The 27,500-nt window shown below is 35.6% G+C and overlaps 1 protein-coding gene across 3 annotated transcripts in view; it reads right to left on the bottom strand.

Annotated features, from left to right (window-relative positions):
* The window catches only part of LOC133621196 (ephrin type-A receptor 7-like), a 744,518-nt gene that overhangs the window by 139,927 nt on the left and 577,091 nt on the right, over window positions 1-27,500 (bottom strand). For all 3 annotated transcript variants that reach the window (XR_009817616.1, XM_061983155.2, XM_061983156.2), the window contains exons 7-8: window positions 8,381-8,654; window positions 1,822-1,930 (exon numbers count right to left, since the gene is read on the bottom strand). Coding sequence is in view for 2 of the 3 variants with exons in the window: in XM_061983155.2 (XP_061839139.1) it covers window positions 1,822-1,930; window positions 8,381-8,654 (383 nt within the window). In the remaining variant the exon portion in view is untranslated. The remainder of the gene's footprint in view (window positions 1-1,821; window positions 1,931-8,380; window positions 8,655-27,500) is intronic.

Here is a 27,500-nt window from a genome sequence, read left to right as displayed (position 1 = left end):
CAACCCCCCCGTACCAAAAAGCCCTTGATGAAAGCGGATACAATTTCACCCTCACCTATGAACCCACGCCAGGAAACCAGCCAAAAAAGAACAGAAAACGAAACGACATCATCTGGTACAACCCCCCATACAGCAAAAACGTCTCAACTAACATTGGACACAAATTCCTCAATCTGATTGACAAACACTTTCCCAAAGACAACACCCTAAGAAAAGTATTCAACAAGAACAACATTAAATTGAGCTACAGCTGTATGAACAATATACGACAAATCATCTCAAACCACAACAAAACAATTGCAAATGAGCCGTCGGCCCCCGGACAGAGCGACTCCAAAACCAACAAAGGCTGTAACTGTCGAAAGAAACCTGATTGCCCTCTCAACGGGGGGTGCTTACAAACATCAGTCGTCTACCAATCTAAGGTAATACGCAAGGACATTAACACATCCGACTCATATGTAGGATTAACCGAGGGAGAATTCAAAACCAGATGGAACAATCACAAGGCTTCTTTCAGGAACCAAAACCTGCGGAATACCACAGAACTCAGCAAACACATTTGGGACCTCAAAGACAATAATGTTGAATATTCAATAACATGGCAAATTCTTGCATCCAGCACACCTTACAATAGTGGTAATAAAAGATGCAACCTATGCTTGAAAGAGAAACTGTTCATTATTTACCGTCCAGACCATAGCCAAATATATATGTATATGTATATGTATATGTATATATATATATATATATATATATATATATATATATATATATGTATATATATATATATATATATATATATATGTCTTAATAAGGTTATCCAAAAAATAGTGCTCGATACCGTAGTAGAGCGCATGAGCCAATCACCACGCCCCTACGCCAGCCTGTACCCACCCACTCTGTGCCCTATACAAACCATGGTATGCGAATGCTCCCATTAAAATCTCCTGATGATTGAGGGAACCCCCCCTCATGAAACAGGCCTGTAGAGATGAAATAGTCTTGTGATTTTTTTCCCCCACACATATATATATTGCGCTCTACTACGGTATCGAGCACTATTTTTTGGATAACCTTATTAAGACATATATATATATATATATATATATATATATATATATATATATATATATATATATATATATATATATATATATATATATATATATATATATATATATATATATATACATATACATATACATATATATTTGGCTATTATATAACAGCTACTATTCATTGCTGTTACTCCCTAGACTCAAATTATCTACTTTTCAACATTTTGTATGACATTTTTTTAGAAATAATGCATATTCCCATTACAAAAAAACCTTATTGACAAAAAAGCCATAAAACATAAAATAAAATAAAAAAACAATAAACACTTTATATCCACGGATAGATTGGAAGTTGTTAAGAAGTCAAGCATTGGAAGTAAAAGAAAAAAATAATTTATTAAACTTTTATGAGCTATTTTGCATCCTGAAAGTAGTCCAAATTAAATTTGCATATTCTGACATTGTACCGTTTACATCCTCTTTGGTTAGTGCGGGCCTCTGTGAAAGAAAATGGAATTGTGCCCTAGAAGTGAGCTGGTGCACAATTGTGTTATTTGCACATTCCTTCAAGAGAGAGGGATTCATTTAATCTGTGGATTAATGTAATCTGGATTACAATGGAGGCACATGTGAGATGCAGGTGTTTGCGCATGCAAAATGCACATCTGTCTAACACGTTGAGGGGATTACAAACATAAACCCGTGTTGTGCCTAGAATTAATAACCGTGCATGCGTGTGTATCACTTTAAAGCTCTCTACCTTCTCCAGATGTGCAGTCCCACTCCCATGGAGAGGAGCATGACGAGCGCTGCCACCGACACGATGGCGATGATCACCACTGGACTCTGTTCACTGGACGCTAGAGCCACTGCAATATACAGAACATGGCTTTGTAAAAATGAAATAAACGACCATATGTTGCAGTGTTAATCAAAACATGAACACACAATACATCTGGAGCTAATTATTGGGTGTAAAGAGGCTATTATTGCATGCATATTGGTATGGTGGGGCACAACATATTGTGTTTGTGGTCTCATTTTGGTCATTAATGCTACTCATTTATTGTTGTTATTATTATTATTATTAGAGATTATACAAAACCAGTGAAGTTGGCACGTTGTGTAAATGGTAAATAAAAAAATAATACAATGATTTGCAAATCCTTTTCAACTTATATTCAATTGAATAGACTGCAAAGACAAGATATTTAACTTTTTTTTTTGTTCAAAGAATCATTCACTTAGAATTTAATGGCAGCAAAAAAGTTGGCACAGGGGCATTTTTACCACTGTGTTACATGGCCTTTCCTTTTAACAGCACTCAGTAAACGTTTGGGAACTGAGGAGTCCAATGTTTGAAGCTTTTCAGGTGGAATTTTTTCCCCATTCTTGCTTGATGTACAGCTTAAGTTGTTCAACAATCCGGGGTCCTCCGTTGTGGTATTTTAGGCTTCATAATACGCCACACATTTTTAATGGGAGACAGGTCTGGACTACAGGCAGGCCAGTCTAGTACCCGCACTCTTTTACTACAAAGCCACGGTGTTTTAACACGTGGCTTGGCATTGTCTTGCTGAAATAAGCAGGGGCGTCCATGATAAGGTTTTTTTGGATATGTCGCTCCAAAACCTGTATGTACCTTTCAGCATTAATGGTGCCTTCACAGATGTGTAAGTTACCCATGCCTTGGGCACTAATACCATCACAGATGCTGGCTTTTGGACTTTGCGCCTATAACAATCCGGATGGTTCTTTTCCTCTTTGGTTCTGAGCTAAAGAGCTAATATTTGCAAAAAATAAAGTTGACCAGTTCCAACGTTAAACATCTTGTCTTTGCAGTGTATTCATTTGAATATAGGTTGAAAGGATTTGCAAATTATTGTATTCTGTTTTTATTTATGATTTACACAACGTGCCAACTTCACTGGTTTTGGGTTTTGTAGATTATTCCAAAGGGCCCTCACCTAAACCTAAAGTCACACTCCGCATGTTTACATGCACTAAAAAAAACTATTTATTGAGTTAATTGGTTAAAACCAGCTTTTAGAACACATCAAAACCTTAATAGACAGTATGAAGCTTGCGATATCTCCAATATTTTTTAATAGAAACAACTTTTATAAGGTTTATGGTAATACTTTAAGGTAAGCTTTTAAACCACACAAAATTATTTGGTGGTGTCTTTTTAAAAAATTCTGTCATTTTTTTATTTTTTATTTTTTAGAATGTATCCTTTTTTGATCACATGAACCAAAAATGCTCTCTATCTATTTAATTTTAACAAGGTAAATTAAAAAAAAAAAAGGTTTCTGAAAAGGGGCAGGAAGAAGCAAAAGCTCTTAATGTCCTGCTCCATCAGTCATATATTATAATCTGATTATTTATCAACAACCGAATACATTAATTTATTCAACAATTATATCTATCTTATTATAGAATATAGTATATTTAGTATATAATTACAGATACATATTTAATTACATCCATGAACACTCAAAATAAAATAAAAAATGTTTCATCAAATTTAGTTTGTATGAATAAAATACATCCTTAATATGTTAAGTTTTTTTAAAATGTATTTTTAAATTGAATGTTATTGCTTTTATTTCCACATGAACTTAACTTTAACTTAACTTTAATTCCACAGAATCACCCCACAAACGTATATGCACATACTTATAAGAGTTGGGTTAACACATAGCTGTTTTAAATTAAATAATTTAAATTCAATAATTGACATGAACTGAAAAAATCTGATAAAATTGTTTTTTGCCGATTTTTAATACTATTTAATATATTCCATGTACCTTTAATAGTATGTTTTATTATTCTCTAGTATTTTGCTATTATAATCCCTTTTGCACTTTCTCATAATATTTAGTCTATTTTGTTCTTCTTTTTATAAATTGTTAAGAATTTTTTAAATAGTGCCGACAAATTTTAAATAAAGAGTTTTAATAATCAGTTACTATTAACTTAAATATGATTATAAATAGGTCAAGATTCTCTTTACTTCGTAGTGTAAGGTAGACATTAATTAATAGACAATAGTATATACAAATAAAAATAAAACAACTATAATACATATATGAAAAATATATTAAAATTAAATACAATTGTAATAATTCATCATTATTACATATATTATTTGTGGGGGTTAAGCCTCGACTGTCTTTAAAAACAAATGTTCCGAATTTTAATCAAGGTTACTTGACTGCACTACAATTATGTGCTATTAGTTGCAATAGTGACTTAGGAAATTAAAGGACAGAAAAAACATTTTAAAAATATTTTTCAAAAGCCTAGGACATGATAATTTATGACTATTAACTTAAATATGATTATAAATATGTCAAGGCATTGTAGTGTAAGGTAGAGCCTAACTGATTTATGTAGAATTATCATTAATGGATAATATTATATACAAATAAAATCAAAACAACTATAATAAATATATTAAAAATAAATTAAATTGTAATAATTCATAATTATTACATATATTATTAGTGGGGGTTAAGCCTCTGCTGTCTTTAAAAAATAAATGTTCCAAACTTTAATCAAGGTTACTTGACTGCACTACAATTATGTGCTATGAGATGCAATAGTGACTTAGGAAATTTAAGGACAGAAAAAAACATTTTAAAAATATTTTTCAAAAGCCTAGGACATGATAATTTATGACTATTATCTTAAATATGATTATAAATATGTCAAGACTTTGTAGTGTAAGATAGAGCCTAACTGATTCATGTAGAATTATCATTAATGAATAATATTATATACAAATAAAATTAAAACAACTATAATAAATATATTAAAAATAAATTTAAAATAAATTCAATTGTAATAATTCATAATTATTACATATATTATTAGTGGGGGTTAAGCCTCCGCTGTCTTTAAAAAACAAATGTTTCAAACTTTAATCAAGGTTACTTGACTGCACTACAATTATGTGCTATTAGATGCAATAGTGACTTAGGAAATTTCAAAGAGAGAAAAAACATGTTAAAAATCTTTCTCAAAAGCCTAGGACATCATTAAGTGATTTTTTTTAAATAGTGCCGACAAATTTAAAATAAAGAATTTCAATAATCAGTCACTATTAACTTAAATATGATTATAAATATGTCAAGATTCTCCTTACTTTGTACTGTAATGATAATTCATGTAGAATTATCATTAATGGATAATAATATATACAAATAAAAATAAAACAACTATAATAAATATATGAAAAATATATTAAAATTAAATATAATTTTATAACAGTGACTTAGGAATTTAAAGGACAGAAAAAAACATTTTTAAAATCTTTTTCAAAAGCCTAGGACATGATAATTTATGACTATTAACTTAAATATGATTATAAATATGTCAAGACTTTGTAGTGTAAGATAGAGCCTAACTGATTCATGCAGAATTATCATTAATGGATAATATTATATACAAATAAAATTAAAACGACTATAATAAATATATAAAAAATAAATTAAAAACAAATACAGTTTTAATAATTCAAAATTAATACAGATATTATTAGTGGGGGTTAAGCCTCCGCTGTCTTTAAAAAAGAAATATTCCGAACTTTAATCAAGGTTACTTGACTGCACTACAATTATGTGCTATTAGATGCAATAGTGACTTAGGAATTTCAAAGAGAGAAAAAACATGTTAAAAATCTTTCTCAAAAGCCTAGGACATCATTAAGTGAATTTTTTTAAATAGTGCCGACAAATTTAAAATAAAGAATTTCAATAATCAGTCACTATTAACTTAAATATGATTATAAATATGTCAAGATTCTCCTTACTTTGTAGTGTAATGATAATCCATGTAGAATTATCATTAATGGATAGTAATATATACAAATAAAAATAAAACAACTATAATAAATATATGAAAAATATATTAAAATTAAATATAATTTTATAACAGTGACTTAGAAATTTAAAGGACAGAAAAAACATTTTTAAAATCTTTTTCGAAAGCCTAGGACATGATAATTTATGACTATTAACTTAAATATGATTATAAATATGACAAGACTTTGTAGTGTAAGATAGAGCCTAACTGATTTATGTAGAATTATCATTAATGGATACTATTATATACAAATAAAATTAAAACAACTATAATAAATATATAAAAAATAAATTAAAAACAAATACAGTTTTAATAATTCAAAATTAATACAGATATTATTAGTGGGGGTTAAGCCTCCGCTGTCTTTAAAAAAGAAATATTCCGAACTTTAATCAAGGTTACTTGACTGCACTACAATTATGTGCTATTAGATGCAATAGTGACTTAGGAAATTTCAAAGAGAGAAAAAACATGTTAAAAATCTTTCTCAAAAGCCTAGGACATAATTAAGTGATTTTTTTTTAAATAGTGCCGACAAATTTAAAATAAAGAATTTCAATAATCAGTCACTATTAACTTAAATATGATTATAAATATGTCAAGATTCTCCTTACTTTGTAGTGTAATGATAATTCATGTAGAATTATCATTAATGGATAATAATATATACAAATAAAAATAAAACAACTATAATAAATATATGAAAAATATATTAAAATTAAATATAATTTTATAACAGTGACTTAGGAATTTAAAGGACAGAAAAAAACATTTTTAAAATCTTTTTCAAAAGCCTAGGACATGATAATTTATGACTATTAACTTAAATATGATTATAAATATGTCAAGACTTTGTAGTGTAAGATAGAGCCTAACTGATTCATGTAGAATTATCATTAATGGATAATATTATATACAAATAAAATTAAAACAACTATAATAAATATATTAAAAAATAAAAATAAAAAAAATAAATTGTAATAATTCATAATTATTACATATATTATTAGTGGGGGTTAAGCCTCCGCTGTCCTTAAAAAACAAATGTTTCAAACTTTAATCAGGGTTACTTGACTGCACTACAATTATGTACTATTAGATGCAATAGTGACTTAGGAATTTCAAAGACAGAAAAAACATGTTAAAAATCTTTCTCAAAAGCCTAGGACATCATTAAGTGAATTTTTTTAAATAGTGCCGACAAATTTAAAATAAAGAATTTCAATAATCAGTCACTATTAACTTAAATATGACTATAAATATATCGAGATTCTCCTTACTTTGTAGTGTAATGATAATTCATGTAGAATGATCATTAATGGATAATAATATATACAAATAAAAATAAAACAACTATAATAAATATATGAAAAATATATTAAAATTAAATATAATTTTATAACAGTGACTTAGAAATTTAAAGGACAGAAAAAACATTTTTTAAATCTTTTTCAAAAGCCTAGGACATGATAATTTATGACTATTAACTTAAACTTTGTAGTGTAAGATAGAGCCTAACTAATTCATGTAGAATTATCATTAATGGATAATACTATATACAAATAAAATCAAAACGACTACAATAAATATATTAAAAATAAATTAAAAATACATTAAATTGTAATAATTCATAATTATTACATATTAGAGGGGGTTAAGCCTCCACTGTCTTTAAAAACAAATGTTTTGAACTTTAATCAAGGTTACTTGACTGCACTACAATTATGTGCTATGAGATGCAATAGTGACTTAGGAATTTAAAGGAGAGAAAAACATTTTAAAAATATTTTTCAAGTGTCCCTAAACAACCACATTGAGTGTTTACGAGACAGGCCGACCCTGGCATCCGCTTATATTCCCCATGCAGCCGTCACGAGGTTAGACCGCGGCTCCCTTGAAAAGTTTGCGAGGTCATCACTTGTCTGACACGTTAGCTCGCCCCAGGCAACGATAGGCATCATCCGAAAAGTTATGTTGCGAAACAAAAGCCCTCGCTCCCAAAACACAAAAAAAGGTCAACCACGTTGTTTTTTTTTTTGCGCCGAATCCTGCGGGGCTTAAAGCGAAAGAACAAAAGTGCCGTGGTGGATTTGGAACTTTGACCGAGCGTAGGAGATGCGGCTTTTAGGTAAATTTGACGGCGTAAAATGTGAAGCACTAAAAAAAAAAAAAAAAAAAAAAAAAAAAATAGAATCCCTTCGCTGGGTATAAAAATGGCTGTTTTCATTAGAAGTTAGAGGCATAAAACCCACACAGAGAGTCAAAAGTAGACTCTGAGGTGGTATCAAAGACAGTGTTAAAACTTCGCACATCATCTTAAACCCTGTCACATCGCCCTCTCTATCTCTCTCTCGACATTGTTTAGTCTGGCCAGACGCCCACGCCGCCCCACTCAAGTGGCGGGCGAGAACAGGAGAAGGCCGGGTAGGAGGTGTTAAAAGGCGACTCACACTCTCCCAGAGTCTGCAGCTCCAGGGGAGCGCTGTAGGCTCCGTAGTCGATGGGAGGAGGAGACGAGGACGAGGAGGACGAGGAAGATGAGGACGAGGGATACGTGGAGGAGGAGGAGGAGGAGGAGAGAGGGGACGAAGCCAGGGATGAGGAGGGCGCGGGCGTGGTGAAGGGACGGATGAGGAAGACGTAGGTGGTGCCGGCTTTCAGGTTGTTGACGCTGATCCGGGTGGCGGCCGTTTTCATGGTGGAATAACTCTGGTCCTTTTGCTCCTGGGAGACAGAGAAAGATACATGCATTCAACATTTGTAATGCTCGGCGATATAAATGAATATGGCCTCGATTTAGGATTGTTCTGAGATAGGAGCTGTCTCTCTGGTAGGGTTGTACGGTATACCGGTATTGGTATAGTACCGCGATACTAAGGAATCATATTCGGTACTATACCGCCTCTGAAAAGTACCGGTCCGCCACCCCTTGCGCCCCCGTCGTCGTCACGTCGTGTCATTGCTGGTTTTACGAGCAGAGGAGCATGTTCGGCAGCGCACAATCACGGAGTACTTACAAACAGACACAGTGTGTAGACAGAAAAGGGAGAACGGACGCATTTGGACTTTGACGGAAAAAATCCAGAATTTTTGACGGAAAAAATCCAGAATTTTTGACGGAAAAAATCCAGAATTTTTGACAGGAAAAATACTGAATTTTTGACAGGAAAAATACCGATTTTTTTGACAGGAAAAATACCGATTTTTTGACAGAAAAAAATCCAGACTTTTTGACACTTAGAAAAAATCTTGACTTTTTGGAAGAAAAAATCTAAACTTTTTGAGGGAAAAAAATCCTGACTGTTTGACGGAAAAAATCCCGACTTTTTGAGGGAAAAAATCCCGACTTTTTGACAGTTAGAAAAAATCTAGATTTTTTTGGAAGAAAAAAATTTAAACTTTTTGAGGGAAAAAATCTCCGACTTTTTGACAAAAAAAATGTCGACTTGTTGACGGAAAAAAATCCCGACTTTTTGAGTGAAAATATCCAGACTTTTTGAGGGAAAAAATCCTGAGTTTTTGACAGTTGGAAAAAAAACTGACTTTTTGACGGACAACGTGCTGAGACACGCCGTCACGCCGTGACATTGCTGGTTTATGAGCAGAGGAGCATGTTCGGCAGCGCACAATCACAGAGTACTTACAAGCAGACACAGTGTGTAGACAGAAAAGGGAGAACGGACGCATTTGGACTTTGACATACAAATCCGACTTTTTGACGGAAAAAAACCCGATTTTTTGACAGGTAAAAATCCCGACTTTTTGACAGAAAAAAATCCCGACTTTTTGACGGACAAAATCTCAACTTTTTGACGGACAAAATCTCGGCTTTTTGACGGAAAAAAGCCGGAGTTTTTGACAGAAAAAAATCTAGACTTTTTGACAGAAAAAAATCCAGATTTTTTGACAAGAAAAAAATCCAGATTTTTTGACACTTGGAAAAAATCCTGACTTTTTGACAGGAAAAATCTAAACTTTTTGGAAGAAAAAATCTAAACTTTTTGAGAAAAAAAATCCCGACTTTTTGACGCCGTGACATTGCTGGTTTTACGGGCAGAGGAGCATGTTCGGCAGCGCACAATCACAGAGTACTTACAAGCAGACACAGTGTGTAGACAGAAAAGGGAGAACGGACGCATTTGGACTTTGACAGAAAAATCAGACTTTTTGACGGAAAAATCCAGAATTTTTGACAGGAAAAATCCAGATTTTTTGCCAGAAAAAAAATCCTGACTTTTTGACGGAAAAAATGTCGACTTGTTGACGGAAAAAAATCCCGACTGTTTGACGGAAAAAATTCCGACTTTTTGACAGAAAAAATGTCGACTTGTTGATGGAAAAATCCCGATTTTTTGAGGGGAAAAATCCAGAGTTTTTGACAGTTAGAAAAAAAACTGACTTTTTGACGGACAACGTGCTGAGACACGTCGTCACGCCGTGACATTGCTCGTTTTACGAGCAGAGGAGCATGTTCGGCAGCGCACAATCACAGAGTATTTACAAGCAGACACAGTGTGTAGACAGAAAAGGGAGAACGGACGCATTTGGACTTTGACAGAAAAATCCAACTTTTTGACAGAAAAAATACCGAAATTTTGATGGAAAAACATCCAGAATTTTTGACAGGAAAAATCCAGATTTTTTGACAGAAAAAATCTAAACTTTTTGAGGGAAAAAATGTCGACTTGTTGACGGAAAAAAATCCCGACTTTTTGACGGAAAAAAATCCCGACTTTTTGACTGAAAATATCCCGAGTTTTTGAGGGAAAAAATCCAGAGTTTTTGACAGTTAGAAAAAAAACTGACTTTTTGACGGACAACGTGCTGAGACACGTCGTCACACCGTGACATTGCTGGTTTTACGAGCAGAGGAGCATGTTCGGCAGCGCACAATCACGGAGTACTTACAAGCAGACACAGTGTGTAGACAGAAAAGGGAGAACGGACGCATTTGGACTTTGACAGAAAAATCCAACTTTTTGACGGAAAAAATCCCGAAATTTTGACAGAAAAAAATCCAGAATTTTTGACAGGAAAAATCCAGATTTTTTGACAGAAAAAAAATCCAGACTTTTTGACACCTAGAAAAAATCTTGATTTTTTGACAGCAAAAATCCCGACTGTTTGACGGAAAAAATCCCGACTTTTTGACGGAAAAAATGTCGACTTGTTGACGGAAAAAAATCCAGACTTTTTGACTGAAAATATCCCGACTTTTTGAGGAAAAAATCCCGAGTTTTTGACAGTTAGAAAAAAAACTGACTTTTCGACGGACAACGTGCTGAGACACGTCGTCACGCCGTAACATTGCTGGTTTAGGAGCAGAGGAGCATGTTCGGCAGCGAACAATCACGGAGTACTTACAAGCAGACACAGTGTGTAGACTGAAAAGGGAGAACGGACGCATTTGGACTTTGACAGAAAAAACTGACTTTTTGATGGAAAAAATCCCGACTTTTTGATGGAAAAAATCCCGACTTTTTGACGGAAAAAATCCAGAATTTTTGACAGAAAAAAATCCCGATTTTTTGACACTTATTAAAAATCTTGACTTTTTGGAAGAAAAAATCTAAACTTTTTGAGGGAAAATATCCCGACTTTTTGAGGGAAAAAATCCCGAGTTTTTGACAGTTAGAAAAAAAACTGACTTTTTGACGGACAACGTGCTGAGACACGTCGTCACACCGTGACATTGCTGGTTTTACGAGCAGAGGAGCATGTTCGGCAGCGCACAATCACAGAGTACTTACAAGCAGACACAGTGTGTAGACAGAAAAGGGAGAACAGACGCATTTGGACTTTGACAAAAAATGACTTTTTGACGGAAAAAATCCCGAAATTTTGACGGAAAAAAATCCAGAATTTTTGACAGGAAAAATCCAGATTTTTTGACAGAAAATAAATCCAGACTTTTTGACACTTGGAAAAAAATCTTGATTTTTTGACAGGAAAAAATCCAGACTTTTTGACACTTAGAAAAAATCTTGACTTTTTGGAAGAAAAAATCTAAACTTTTTGAGGGAAAAAATCCCAACTGGGAAAAAGTCCCGACTTTTTGACGGAAAAAATGTCGACTTGTTGACGGAAAAAAATCCAGACTTTTTGATGGAAAAAATGTCGACTTGTTGACGGAAAAAAATCCAGACTTTTTGACTGAAAATATCCCGACTTTTTGAGGGAAAAAATCCCGAGTTTTTGACAGTTAGAAAAAAAACAGACTTTTTGACGGACAACGTGCTGAGACACGTCGTGACATTGCTGGTTTTACGAGCAGAGGAGCATGTTCGGCAGCGCACATCACGGAGTACTTACAAGCAGACACAGTGTGTAGACAGAAAAGGGAGAACGGACGCATTTGGACTTTTTGACAGAAAAAATCCAGACCTTTTGACGGAAAAAAAATCGAGATTTTTTGATGGTAAAAGCCCCAATTTTTTGATGGTAAAAATCCCGATTTTTTGATGGTAAAAATCCAGATTTTTTTGACAAGGGAGAACGGACGCATTTTGACTTTTTGACAGAAAAAATCCAGACTTTTTGACGGAAAAAAAATCCAGATTTTTTGATGGTAAAAATCCAGATTTTTTGACGGTAAAAATCCAGATTTTTTGACGGTAAAAATCCAGATTTTTTTGACGGAAAAAAATCTCGATTTTTTGAATGCTCCAGGATACCAAACTATTTTGGACAATTCCAGGATACCAAACTTCTGGGAACAGTTTGGAGCGGGCCCCTTCCTCTTACAACATGACTGTGCACCAGTGCACAAAGAAAGGTCCATAAAGGCATAGATGACAGAGTATGGTGTGGGTGAACTTGACTGGTCTGCACAGAGTCCTGACCTGAACACCTTTGGGATGAATTCGAACGGAGACTGAAAGCCAGGCCTTCTCGACCAACGTCAGTGTGTGACCTTTTGGAAGAATTGTGGAAAATTCCTATTAACACACCCCGCAACCTTGTGGACAGCCCTCACAGAAGAGTTGAAGCTGTAATAGCTGCAAACCGACATCATATTGAACCCTATGGGTTAGGAATGGGATGGCACTTCAAGTTCATATGTGAGTCAAGGCAGGTGGCCAAATACTTTTGGCAATATAGTGTACATCCAATTCAATGCAAACCCCAGAAATAGGCATCTCCTTCACAAGGAGGTGGGAGGGAGAAAAAAAATACCGCTCTTCCATTTGCCTGTAATTTATCAGGTTGAAACACCGTACCGCCACGTTTAACAATATTTTCAGCTGTTATGCGGCGCCCCGGTTTAAAGCGGCATCTTAATCAGGAGAAGAAAAATACATCATCCGCCCTAAACAATACCATTTTTTTTTTAAAACGCCTCAGCGTTTTTTGTCGCAGTGTGGTGTAGTCGTATTGCTTTTTTTTTCATTCCGGAGCTTTGCAACATAAGTCCTGTCTCACTGGGTTATATCACTTTCATCTGCTCCCCACCTTCCTTCAATTCTCTCCAGCACCACTTCCGCTCTTGGAAATAGTCTTAAACTGCATCACCTTCTCCTAATCTGTTAGCCGTCAACTTTTGATGAGGTCATACAGGAGAGTAGGCCTTTATCTGCTATGGTGGTGAAAAGGCTTGTGCCTTTAAAATACAACCACCCAACCCTCTGCTGACCATTTTAAATCATCTGAGTGAAAGGCTTCTTAATAAAGACACTTTTTTTTTTCTTCTTTTTTTAAAGGTGAACACTTTGATGAAAGCATTTCCTCCAGACCCCGTGCGTTTCCCACCTAGGCCTTTAGTGATGTCTGACTTCAATGATTACCTCTCAAAATACGATCATTTATGTCACCACATGACCATTGCTGGAGAAATACTATACAGAAACACATTAACGCACTACTGGCCTGCCGCGGAACGGCCTTTATTAGCAGCAGCCGGAACGAGACATGTGTGGGAGTTGGAGCCCGAAAAAGACACACGAACTGAGAGTATCCAATCACAGTCTCGTTAACATCAGGCTACCTAGATGGGCTACAGTCAACAACTTGTGATCTGATTGGCTATCGCAACTGTCTATCAACTGTATGTGTTCTCAAATTCATCCCCTACCGGTCCTGGTGAGTATCCAATGACAGGACGAGTAAACGTCACGTTCAACGTGAGGCCAGCTAGAAGGCCTTACTGACAACAACTCGTGATCTGATTGGCTATCGCGATTGTCTATCAACTGTATGTGTCCGCTCACAGATTTGGTACAGCATGGCAACATAAGCTAACTGAATTCTGATTGGATAAAAACTCTAACCTAATAATATGACATGAAGAGACTATGAATACTTTTAGATATTTAGGGAAAGTAAATAAAAAATGACTTTTATCTTTAATTATGATCATAATGTGTCTAAGCACGTTGTCTGTCAAAAAGTCAGTTTTTTTTCTAAGTGTCAAAAAGTCGAGATTTTTTCTTTCAAAATGTGGAGATTTTTTCCAAGTGTCAAAAAGTCGGGATTTTTTCTGTCAAAAAGGCTGGATTTCTTCTGCCAAAAAGTCGGGATTAGTTCTGTCAAAAAGTCAAAATTTTTTCCATCAAAAAAATCGGGATTTTTCCGCCAAAAAGTCGGGATTTCTTCTGCCAAAAAGTCGGGATTTGTTCCGCCAAAAAGTCGGGCTTTGTTCCGCCAAAAAGTCAGGATTTTTTCTGTCAAAAGTCTGGATTTTTTCTGTCAAAAAGTCAGGATTTTTTCTGTCAAAAAGTCAGGATTTGTTCTGTCAAAAAGTATGGATTTTTCTGTCAAAAAGTATGGATTTTTCTGTCAAAAAGTCTGGATTTTTTCTGTCAAAAAGTCAAAATGCGTCTGTTCTCCCTTTTCTGCCTACACACTGTGTCTGCTTGTAAGTACTCCGTGATTGTGCGCTGCCGAACATGCTCCTCTGCTCCTAAACCAACAATGTCACGGCGTGACGACGTTTCTAAGCACGTTGTCTGTCAAAAAGTCGAGATTTTTTCTTTCAAAAAGTCCAGATTTTTTCTTTCAAAAAGTCTAGATTTTTTCCAAGTGTCAAGAAGTCGGGTTTTTTCTGTCAAAAAGTCTGGATTTTTTCTGTCAAAAAGTCAGGATTTTTTCCATCAAAAAAATCTGGATTTTTCCGTCGAAAAATGGGATTTCTTCTGCCAAAAAGTCGGGATTTTTTCTGTCAAAAAATCTGGATTTTTTCTGTCAAAAAGTCTGGATTTTTTCTGTCAAAAAGTCTGGATTTTTTCTGTCAAAAAGTCGGGATTTGTTCCGCTAAAAAGTCAAAATGCGTCTGTTCTCCCTTTTCTGCCTACACACTGTGTCTGCTTGTAAGTACTACGTGATTGTGCGCTGCCGAACATGCTCCTCTGCTCCTAAACCAGCAATGTCACGGCGTGACGACGTGTCTAAGCACGTTGTCTGTCAAAAAGTCTGGTTTTTTTCTAAGTGTCAAAAAGTTGAGATTTTTTCTTACAAAAAGTCGAGATTTTTTCTTTCAAAAAGTCGAGATTTTTTCCAAATGTCAAAAAGTCGGGATTTTTTCTGTCAAAAAGTCAGGATTTTTTTTTGTCAAAAAGTCAGGATTTTTTCCATCAAAAAAATCGGGATTTTTCCGTCAAAAAATGGGATTTCTTCTGCCAAAAAGTCGGGATTTGTTCCGCCAAAAAGTTAGGATTTTTTCTGTCAAAAAGTCTGGATTTTTTCTGTCCAAAAGTCTGGATTTTTTCTGTCAAAAAGTCTGGATTTTTTCTGTCAAAAAGTCTGGATTTTTTCTGTCAAAAAGTCAGGATTTGTTCCGCCAAAAAGTCAGGATTTTTCTGTCAAAAAGTCTGGATTTTTTCTGTCAAAAAGTCAAAATGCGTCTGTTCTCCCTTTTCTGTCTCCACACTGTGTCTGCTTGTAAGTACTCCGTGATTGTGCGCTGCTGAACATGCTCCTCTGCTCCTAAACCAGCAATGTCACGGCGTGATGACGTGTCTAAACACGTTGTCTGTCAAAAAGTCAGTTTTTTTTCTAAGTGTCAAAAAGTCGAGATTTTTTCTTACAAAAAGTCGAGATTTTTTCCAAATGTCAAAAAGTCGGGATTTTTTCTGTCAAAAAGTCAGGATTTTTTCCATCAAAAAAATCAGGATTTTTCCGTCAAAAAGTCGGGATTTCTTCTGCCAAAAAGTCGGGATTTGTTCCGCCAAAAAGTCAGGATTTTTTCTGTCAAAAGTCTGGATTTTTTCTGTCAAAAAGTCAGGATTTTTTCTGTCAAAAAGTCAGGATTTGTTCTGTCAAAAAGTATGGATTTTTCTGTCAAAAAGTCTGGATTTTTTCTGTCAAAAAGTCAAAATGCGTCTGTTCTCCCTTTTCTGCCTACACACTGTGTCTGCTTGTAAGTACTCCGTGATTGTGCGCTGCCGAACATGCTCCTCTGCTCCTAAACCAGCAATGTCACGGCGTGACGACGTTTCTAAGCACGTTGTCTGTCAAAAAGTCAGTTTTTTTTCTAAGTGACAAAAAGTCGAGATTTTTTCAGTCAAAAAGTCGAGATTTTTTCCAAATGTCAAAAAGTCGGGATTTTTTCTGTCAAAAAGTCTGGATTTTTTTGTCAAAAAGTCTGGATTTTTTTTTGGTTAAAAAGTCAGGATTTTTTCCATCAAAAAAATTGGGATTTTCCCGTCAAAAAATGGGATTTCTTCTGCCAAAAAGTCGGAATTTGTTCCGCCAAAAAGTCAGGATTTTTCTGTCAAAAAGTCTGGATTTTTTCTGTCAAAAAGTCAAAATGCGTCTGTTCTCCCTTTTCTGCCTACACACTGTGTCTGCTTGTAAGTACTCCGTGATTGTGCGCTGCCGAACATGCTCCTCTGCTTCTAAACCAGCAATGTCACGGCGTGACGACGTGTCTAAGCACGTTGTCTGTCAAAAAGTCTGTTTTTTTTCCAAGTGTCAAAAAGTCTGGATTTTTTCTGTCAAAAAGTCCAGATTTTTTCTTTCAAAAAGTCTAGATTTTTTCCAAGTGTCAAAAAATCTGGATTTTTTTCTGTCAAAAAGGCTGGATTTTTTCTGCCAAAAAGTCGGGATTAGTTCTGTCAAAAAGTCACAATTTTTTCCATCAAAAAATCGGGATTTTTTCATCAAAAAGTCGGGATTTCTTCTGCCAAAAAGTCGGGATTTGTTTCGCCAAAAAGTCAGGATTTTTTTTTGTGAAAAAGTCAGGATTTTTTCTGTCAAAAAGTCTGGATTTTTTCTGTCAAAAAGTCTGGATTTTTTTTTTTTGTCAAAAAGTCTGGATTTTTTCCGGCAAAAAGTCGGGATTTTCTTCTGTCAAAAAGTCCAAATGCGTCCGTTCTCCCTTTTCTGTCTACACACTGTGTGTCTGCTTGTAAGTACTCCGTGATTGTGCGCTGCCGAACATGCTCCTCTGCTCCTAAACCAGCAATGTCACGGCGTGACGACGTGTCTAAGCACGTTGTCTGTCAAAAAGTCTGTTTTTTTTCTAAGTGTCAAAAAGTCGAGATTTTTTCTTACAAAAAGTTGAGATTTTTTCTTTCAAAAAGTCGAGATTTTTTCCAAATGTCAAAAAGTCGGGATTTTTTCTGTCAAAAAGTCAGGTTTTTTTTTGTCAAAAAGTCAGGATTTTTTCCATCAAAAAAATCGGGATTTTTCCGTCAAAAAATGGGATTTCTTCTGCCAAAAAGTCGGGATTTGTTCCGCCAAAAAGTTAGGATTTTTTCTGTCAAAAAGTCTGGATTTTTTCTGTCCAAAAGTCTGGATTTTTTCTGTCAAAAAGTCTGGATTTTTTCTGTCAAAAAGTCAGGATTTGTTCTGCCATAAAGTCAGGATTTGTTCTGTCAAAAAGTATGGATTTTTCTGTCAAAAAGTCTGGATTTTTTCTGTCAAAAAGTCAAAATGCGTCTGTTCTCCCTTTTCTGCCTACACACTGTCTGCTTGTAAGTACTCCGTGATTGAGCGCTGCCGAACATGCTCCTCTGCTCCTAAACCAGCAATGTCACGGCGTGACGACGTTTCTAAGCACGTTGTCTGTCAAAAAGTCAGTTTTTTTTCTAAGTGTCAAAAAGTCGAGATTTTTCTGTCAAAAAGTCGAGATTTTTTCCAAATGTCAAAAAGTCTGGATTTTTTTCTGTCAAAAAGTCTGGATTTTTTTGTCAAAAAGTCTGGATTTTTTTTGGTCAAAAAGTCAGGATTTTTTCCATAAAAAAAATCGGGATTTTCCCGTCAAAAAATTGGATTTCTTCTGCCAAAAAGTCGGAATTTGTTCCGCCAAAAAGTCAGGATTTTTCTGTCAAAAAGTCTGGATTTTTTCTGTCAAAAAGTCGGGATTTTTTCTGTCAAAAAGTCAAAATGCGTCTGTTCTCCCTTTTCTGCCTACACACTGTGTCTGCTTGTAAGTACTCCGTGATTGTGCGCTGCCGAACATGCTCCTCTGCTCCTAAACCAACAATGTCACGGCGTGACGACGTTTCTAAGCACGTTGTCTGTCAAAAAGTCGAGATTTTTTCTTTCAAAAAGTCCAGATTTTTTCTTTCAAAAAGTCTAGATTTTTTCCAAGTGTCAAGAAGTCGGGTTTTTTCTGTCAAAAAGTCTGGATTTTTTCTGTCAAAAAGTCAGGATTTTTTCCATCAAAAAAATCTGGATTTTTCCGTCGAAAAATGGGATTTCTTCTGCCAAAAAGTCGGGATTTTTTCTGTCAAAAAATCTGGATTTTTTCTGTCAAAAAGTCTGGATTTTTTCTGTCAAAAAGTCTGGATTTTTTCTGTCAAAAAGTCGGGATTTGTTCCGCTAAAAAGTCAAAATGCGTCTGTTCTCCCTTTTCTGCCTACACACTGTGTCTGCTTGTAAGTACTACGTGATTGTGCGCTGCCGAACATGCTCCTCTGCTCCTAAACCAGCAATGTCACGGCGTGACGACGTGTCTAAGCACGTTGTCTGTCAAAAAGTCTGGTTTTTTTCTAAGTGTCAAAAAGTTGAGATTTTTTCTTACAAAAAGTCGAGATTTTTTCTTTCAAAAAGTCGAGATTTTTTCCAAATGTCAAAAAGTCGGGATTTTTTCTGTCAAAAAGTCAGGATTTTTTTTTGTCAAAAAGTCAGGATTTTTTCCATCAAAAAAATCGGGATTTTTCCGTCAAAAAATGGGATTTCTTCTGCCAAAAAGTCGGGATTTGTTCCGCCAAAAAGTTAGGATTTTTTCTGTCAAAAAGTCTGGATTTTTTCTGTCCAAAAGTCTGGATTTTTTCTGTCAAAAAGTCTGGATTTTTTCTGTCAAAAAGTCTGGATTTTTTCTGTCAAAAAGTCAGGATTTGTTCCGCCAAAAAGTCAGGATTTTTCTGTCAAAAAGTCTGGATTTTTTCTGTCAAAAAGTCAAAATGCGTCTGTTCTCCCTTTTCTGTCTCCACACTGTGTCTGCTTGTAAGTACTCCGTGATTGTGCGCTGCTGAACATGCTCCTCTGCTCCTAAACCAGCAATGTCACGGCGTGATGACGTGTCTAAACACGTTGTCTGTCAAAAAGTCAGTTTTTTTTCTAAGTGTCAAAAAGTCGAGATTTTTTCTTACAAAAAGTCGAGATTTTTTCCAAATGTCAAAAAGTCGGGATTTTTTCTGTCAAAAAGTCAGGATTTTTTCCATCAAAAAAATCAGGATTTTTCCGTCAAAAAGTCGGGATTTCTTCTGCCAAAAAGTCGGGATTTGTTCCGCCAAAAAGTCAGGATTTTTTCTGTCAAAAGTCTGGATTTTTTCTGTCAAAAAGTCAGGATTTTTTCTGTCAAAAAGTCAGGATTTGTTCTGTCAAAAAGTATGGATTTTTCTGTCAAAAAGTCTGGATTTTTTCTGTCAAAAAGTCAAAATGCGTCTGTTCTCCCTTTTCTGCCTACACACTGTGTCTGCTTGTAAGTACTCCGTGATTGTGCGCTGCCGAACATGCTCCTCTGCTCCTAAACCAGCAATGTCACGGCGTGACGACGTTTCTAAGCACGTTGTCTGTCAAAAAGTCAGTTTTTTTTCTAAGTGACAAAAAGTCGAGATTTTTTCAGTCAAAAAGTCGAGATTTTTTCCAAATGTCAAAAAGTCGGGATTTTTTCTGTCAAAAAGTCTGGATTTTTTTGTCAAAAAGTCTGGATTTTTTTTTGGTTAAAAAGTCAGGATTTTTTCCATCAAAAAAATTGGGATTTTCCCGTCAAAAAATGGGATTTCTTCTGCCAAAAAGTCGGAATTTGTTCCGCCAAAAAGTCAGGATTTTTCTGTCAAAAAGTCTGGATTTTTTCTGTCAAAAAGTCAAAATGCGTCTGTTCTCCCTTTTCTGCCTACACACTGTGTCTGCTTGTAAGTACTCCGTGATTGTGCGCTGCCGAACATGCTCCTCTGCTTCTAAACCAGCAATGTCACGGCGTGACGACGTGTCTAAGCACGTTGTCTGTCAAAAAGTCTGTTTTTTTTCCAAGTGTCAAAAAGTCTGGATTTTTTCTGTCAAAAAGTCCAGATTTTTTCTTTCAAAAAGTCTAGATTTTTTCCAAGTGTCAAAAAATCTGGATTTTTTTCTGTCAAAAAGGCTGGATTTTTTCTGCCAAAAAGTCGGGATTAGTTCTGTCAAAAAGTCACAATTTTTTCCATCAAAAAATCGGGATTTTTTCATCAAAAAGTCGGGATTTCTTCTGCCAAAAAGTCGGGATTTGTTTCGCCAAAAAGTCAGGATTTTTTTTTGTGAAAAAGTCAGGATTTTTTCTGTCAAAAAGTCTGGATTTTTTCTGTCAAAAAGTCTGGATTTTTTTTTTTTGTCAAAAAGTCTGGATTTTTTCCGGCAAAAAGTCGGGATTTTCTTCTGTCAAAAAGTCCAAATGCGTCCGTTCTCCCTTTTCTGTCTACACACTGTGTGTCTGCTTGTAAGTACTCCGTGATTGTGCGCTGCCGAACATGCTCCTCTGCTCCTAAACCAGCAATGTCACGGCGTGACGACGTGTCTAAGCACGTTGTCTGTCAAAAAGTCTGTTTTTTTTCTAAGTGTCAAAAAGTCGAGATTTTTTCTTACAAAAAGTTGAGATTTTTTCTTTCAAAAAGTCGAGATTTTTTCCAAATGTCAAAAAGTCGGGATTTTTTCTGTCAAAAAGTCAGGTTTTTTTTTGTCAAAAAGTCAGGATTTTTTCCATCAAAAAAATCGGGATTTTTCCGTCAAAAAATGGGATTTCTTCTGCCAAAAAGTCGGGATTTGTTCCGCCAAAAAGTTAGGATTTTTTCTGTCAAAAAGTCTGGATTTTTTCTGTCCAAAAGTCTGGATTTTTTCTGTCAAAAAGTCTGGATTTTTTCTGTCAAAAAGTCAGGATTTGTTCTGCCATAAAGTCAGGATTTGTTCTGTCAAAAAGTATGGATTTTTCTGTCAAAAAGTCTGGATTTTTTCTGTCAAAAAGTCAAAATGCGTCTGTTCTCCCTTTTCTGCCTACACACTGTCTGCTTGTAAGTACTCCGTGATTGAGCGCTGCCGAACATGCTCCTCTGCTCCTAAACCAGCAATGTCACGGCGTGACGACGTTTCTAAGCACGTTGTCTGTCAAAAAGTCAGTTTTTTTTCTAAGTGTCAAAAAGTCGAGATTTTTCTGTCAAAAAGTCGAGATTTTTTCCAAATGTCAAAAAGTCTGGATTTTTTTCTGTCAAAAAGTCTGGATTTTTTTGTCAAAAAGTCTGGATTTTTTTTGGTCAAAAAGTCAGGATTTTTTCCATAAAAAAAATCGGGATTTTCCCGTCAAAAAATTGGATTTCTTCTGCCAAAAAGTCGGAATTTGTTCCGCCAAAAAGTCAGGATTTTTCTGTCAAAAAGTCTGGATTTTTTCTGTCAAAAAGTCGGGATTTTTTCTGTCAAAAAGTCAAAATGCGTCTGTTCTCCCTTTTCTGCCTACACACTGTGTCTGCTTGTAAGTACTCCGTGATTGTGCGCTGCCGAACATGCTCCTCTGCTCCTAAACCAACAATGTCACGGCGTGACGACGTTTCTAAGCACGTTGTCTGTCAAAAAGTCGAGATTTTTTCTTTCAAAAAGTCCAGATTTTTTCTTTCAAAAAGTCTAGATTTTTTCCAAGTGTCAAGAAGTCGGGTTTTTTCTGTCAAAAAGTCTGGATTTTTTCTGTCAAAAAGTCAGGATTTTTTCCATCAAAAAAATCTGGATTTTTCCGTCGAAAAATGGGATTTCTTCTGCCAAAAAGTCGGGATTTTTTCTGTCAAAAAATCTGGATTTTTTCTGTCAAAAAGTCTGGATTTTTTCTGTCAAAAAGTCTGGATTTTTTCTGTCAAAAAGTCGGGATTTGTTCCGCTAAAAAGTCAAAATGCGTCTGTTCTCCCTTTTCTGCCTACACACTGTGTCTGCTTGTAAGTACTACGTGATTGTGCGCTGCCGAACATGCTCCTCTGCTCCTAAACCAGCAATGTCACGGCGTGACGACGTGTCTAAGCACGTTGTCTGTCAAAAAGTCTGGTTTTTTTCTAAGTGTCAAAAAGTTGAGATTTTTTCTTACAAAAAGTCGAGATTTTTTCTTTCAAAAAGTCGAGATTTTTTCCAAATGTCAAAAAGTCGGGATTTTTTCTGTCAAAAAGTCAGGATTTTTTTTTGTCAAAAAGTCAGGATTTTTTCCATCAAAAAAATCGGGATTTTTCCGTCAAAAAATGGGATTTCTTCTGCCAAAAAGTCGGGATTTGTTCCGCCAAAAAGTTAGGATTTTTTCTGTCAAAAAGTCTGGATTTTTTCTGTCCAAAAGTCTGGATTTTTTCTGTCAAAAAGTCTGGATTTTTTCTGTCAAAAAGTCTGGATTTTTTCTGTCAAAAAGTCAGGATTTGTTCCGCCAAAAAGTCAGGATTTTTCTGTCAAAAAGTCTGGATTTTTTCTGTCAAAAAGTCAAAATGCGTCTGTTCTCCCTTTTCTGTCTCCACACTGTGTCTGCTTGTAAGTACTCCGTGATTGTGCGCTGCTGAACATGCTCCTCTGCTCCTAAACCAGCAATGTCACGGCGTGATGACGTGTCTAAACACGTTGTCTGTCAAAAAGTCAGTTTTTTTTCTAAGTGTCAAAAAGTCGAGATTTTTTCTTACAAAAAGTCGAGATTTTTTCCAAATGTCAAAAAGTCGGGATTTTTTCTGTCAAAAAGTCAGGATTTTTTCCATCAAAAAAATCAGGATTTTTCCGTCAAAAAGTCGGGATGTCTTCTGCCAAAAAGTCGGGATTTGTTCCGCCAAAAAGTCAGGATTTTTTCTGTCAAAAGTCTGGATTTTTTCTGTCAAAAAGTCAGGATTTTTTCTGTCAAAAAGTCAGGATTTGTTCTGTCAAAAAGTATGGATTTTTCTGTCAAAAAGTCTGGATTTTTTCTGTCAAAAAGTCAAAATGCGTCTGTTCTCCCTTTTCTGCCTACACACTGTGTCTGCTTGTAAGTACTCCGTGATTGTGCGCTGCCGAACATGCTCCTCTGCTCCTAAACCAGCAATGTCACGGCGTGACGACGTTTCTAAGCACGTTGTCTGTCAAAAAGTCAGTTTTTTTTCTAAGTGACAAAAAGTCGAGATTTTTTCAGTCAAAAAGTCGAGATTTTTTCCAAATGTCAAAAAGTCGGGATTTTTTCTGTCAAAAAGTCTGGATTTTTTTGTCAAAAAGTCTGGATTTTTTTTTGGTTAAAAAGTCAGGATTTTTTCCATCAAAAAAATTGGGATTTTCCCGTCAAAAAATGGGATTTCTTCTGCCAAAAAGTCGGAATTTGTTCCGCCAAAAAGTCAGGATTTTTCTGTCAAAAAGTCTGGATTTTTTCTGTCAAAAAGTCAAAATGCGTCTGTTCTCCCTTTTCTGCCTACACACTGTGTCTGCTTGTAAGTACTCCGTGATTGTGCGCTGCCGAACATGCTCCTCTGCTTCTAAACCAGCAATGTCACGGCGTGACGACGTGTCTAAGCACGTTGTCTGTCAAAAAGTCTGTTTTTTTTCCAAGTGTCAAAAAGTCTGGATTTTTTCTGTCAAAAAGTCCAGATTTTTTCTTTCAAAAAGTCTAGATTTTTTCCAAGTGTCAAAAAATCTGGATTTTTTTCTGTCAAAAAGGCTGGATTTTTTCTGCCAAAAAGTCGGGATTAGTTCTGTCAAAAAGTCACAATTTTTTCCATCAAAAAATCGGGATTTTTTCATCAAAAAGTCGGGATTTCTTCTGCCAAAAAGTCGGGATTTGTTTCGCCAAAAAGTCAGGATTTTTTTTTGTGAAAAAGTCAGGATTTTTTCTGTCAAAAAGTCTGGATTTTTTCTGTCAAAAAGTCTGGATTTTTTTTTTTTGTCAAAAAGTCTGGATTTTTTCCGGCAAAAAGTCGGGATTTTCTTCTGTCAAAAAGTCCAAATGCGTCCGTTCTCCCTTTTCTGTCTACACACTGTGTGTCTGCTTGTAAGTACTCCGTGATTGTGCGCTGCCGAACATGCTCCTCTGCTCCTAAACCAGCAATGTCACGGCGTGACGACGTGTCTAAGCACGTTGTCTGTCAAAAAGTCTGTTTTTTTTCTAAGTGTCAAAAAGTCGAGATTTTTTCTTACAAAAAGTTGAGATTTTTTCTTTCAAAAAGTCGAGATTTTTTCCAAATGTCAAAAAGTCGGGATTTTTTCTGTCAAAAAGTCAGGTTTTTTTTTGTCAAAAAGTCAGGATTTTTTCCATCAAAAAAATCGGGATTTTTCCGTCAAAAAATGGGATTTCTTCTGCCAAAAAGTCGGGATTTGTTCCGCCAAAAAGTTAGGATTTTTTCTGTCAAAAAGTCTGGATTTTTTCTGTCCAAAAGTCTGGATTTTTTCTGTCAAAAAGTCTGGATTTTTTCTGTCAAAAAGTCAGGATTTGTTCTGCCATAAAGTCAGGATTTGTTCTGTCAAAAAGTATGGATTTTTCTGTCAAAAAGTCTGGATTTTTTCTGTCAAAAAGTCAAAATGCGTCTGTTCTCCCTTTTCTGCCTACACACTGTCTGCTTGTAAGTACTCCGTGATTGAGCGCTGCCGAACATGCTCCTCTGCTCCTAAACCAGCAATGTCACGGCGTGACGACGTTTCTAAGCACGTTGTCTGTCAAAAAGTCAGTTTTTTTTCTAAGTGTCAAAAAGTCGAGATTTTTCTGTCAAAAAGTCGAGATTTTTTCCAAATGTCAAAAAGTCTGGATTTTTTTCTGTCAAAAAGTCTGGATTTTTTTGTCAAAAAGTCTGGATTTTTTTTGGTCAAAAAGTCAGGATTTTTTCCATAAAAAAAATCGGGATTTTCCCGTCAAAAAATTGGATTTCTTCTGCCAAAAAGTCGGAATTTGTTCCGCCAAAAAGTCAGGATTTTTCTGTCAAAAAGTCTGGATTTTTCTGTCAAAAAGTCGGGATTTTTTCTGTCAAAAAGTCGGGATTTGTTCCGCTAAAAAGTCAGGATTTTTCTGTCAAAAAGTCTGGATTTTTTCTGTCAAAAAGTCAAAATGCGTCTGTTCTCCCTTTTCTGCCTACACACTGTGTGTGTCTGCTTGTAAGTACTCCGTGATTGTGCGCTGCCGAACATGCTCCTCTGCTCCTAAACCAGCAATGTCACGGCGTGACGTGTCTAAGCACGTTGTCTGTCAAAAAGTCTGCTTTTTTTCTAAGTGACAAAAAGTCGAGATTTTTTCTTACAAAAAGTCGAGATTTTTTCCAAATGTCAAAAAGTCTGGATTTTTTCTGTCAAAAAGTCTGGATTTTTTCTGTCAAAAAGTCTGGATTTTTTTTGGTCAAAAAGTCTGGAATTTTTCCATCAAAAATATCGGGATTTTTCCGTCAAAAAATGGGATTTCTTCTGCCAAAAAGTCGGGATTTGTTCCGCCAAAAAGTCAGGATTTTTCTGTCAAAAAGTCTGGATTTTTTCTGTCAAAAAGTCAAAATGCGTCTGTTCTCCACTTTCTGCCTACACACTGTGTCTGCTTGTACGTCTTCTGTGAATTTGAATACATTTAGATATTTAGGGAAAGTAAATAAAAAATGACTTTTATCTTTAATTATGATCATGATTTTTGGTTATGTTAGGCCAGCAGAGAAGGCCTTGCTGGCCCTGACGGCACACTACTGTCCAGACCAAAACCACCGGTTTGTCTTTAAAATCATGCTGAATGGGGGGGGGGGGGGGGGGGGCGTGCGAATATGACCCAAAAAACAAAAAGTGAGCCTTTGCTAGAAAATGTGCCGTATGTAAAGGTGCAAGTGTGACAGCCGTATGGTAGAATTACTGTGACAAAATATGTCTGTTGACTGCGGGGCGGGCAAAATCCCACCGAGAAGCCGTGATGAGATATTTCAGTTTAAACTTCTCCAATCATAGACATTTTCAACATGCTGTCCCGTGAAATGTATTCCAATAAGCCTTCCGTTCCGAAGTAAATATACACGGTGTTTACCTCAGTGTGGCTACCTCCGAGTATGACTCACCCACTGTTCACGCTCAGAAGCCGGCGCCGCGCGCGGAATTAGAATGAAAGGATTTGGGGCGTCATAATGGATTTATGCTGGCAGTCTACCAAAAACTTTGTTAATTTAGAGGAAAAAGCACTGAAGTTAATATTTGACAGAAATACATCACAGGTCTGTGCAAAAGAAATAACTCAATCTATCGTTAGTACAATTCAAACATTCATCCATCCATTCCATTCCATTTGGATGGATGGATGGATTTTTTCCAGTCGTAGCCTGATGATGACACCCAGGCCGGTCCGTGGCACAAACACCTGTCACCTGTTGTCGTGCTTCGTGGATTTTTTCATAAATGGAATTATTTCATGGAGACTCTATATATATATATGTATATATATATGTATATATGTATATATATATGTATATATATATATATATATATATATATATATACATACACACATATATACATACACACATATACATACACATACACACATATACATACACATATATATGTTTATGTATCGTGTCTAAGCACGTTGTCTGTCAAAAAGTCTGTTTTTTTTCTGAGTGTCAAAAAGTCGAGATTTTTTTCTTGCAAAAGTCGAGATTTTTTCCAAGTGTCAAAAAGTCTGGATTTTTTCTGTCAAAAAGTCTGGATTTTTTTCTGTCAAAAAATCGGGATTTTTTTCTGTCAAAAAATCGGGATTAGTTCTGTCAAAAAGTCAGGATTTTTTCCATTCAAAAATCGGGATTTTTCTGTCAAAAAGTCGGGATTTCTTCTGCCAAAAAGTCGGGATTTGTTCCGCCAAAAAGTCAGGATTTTTTCTGTCAAAAAGTCTGGATTTTTCTGTCAAAAAGTCGGGATTTTCTTCTGTCAAAAAGTCCAAATGCGTCTGTTCTCCCTTTTCTGCCTACACACTGTGTCTGCTTGTAAGTACTCTGTGATTATGCGCTGCCAAACATGCTCCTCTGCTCCTAAACCAGCAATGTCACGGCGTGACAACGTGTCTAAGCACGTTGTCTGTCAAAAAGTCTGTTCTTTTTCTAAGTGTCAAAAAGTCGAGATTTTTTCTTTCAAAAGTCGAGATTTTTTCCAAGTGTCAAAAAGTCTGGATTTTTTCTGTCAAAAAGTCTGGATTTTTTTCTGTCAAAAAGTCGGGATTAGTTCTGTCAAAAAGTCAGGATTTTT

Source organism: Nerophis lumbriciformis, linkage group LG21 (assembly GCF_033978685.3).
Source record: "Nerophis lumbriciformis linkage group LG21, RoL_Nlum_v2.1, whole genome shotgun sequence".
Lineage (NCBI taxonomy): Eukaryota > Metazoa > Chordata > Actinopteri > Syngnathiformes > Syngnathidae > Nerophis > Nerophis lumbriciformis.
The sequence above is the reverse complement of the archived record's forward strand: the minus strand, read 5'-3'. Positions and strand labels throughout refer to the sequence as shown.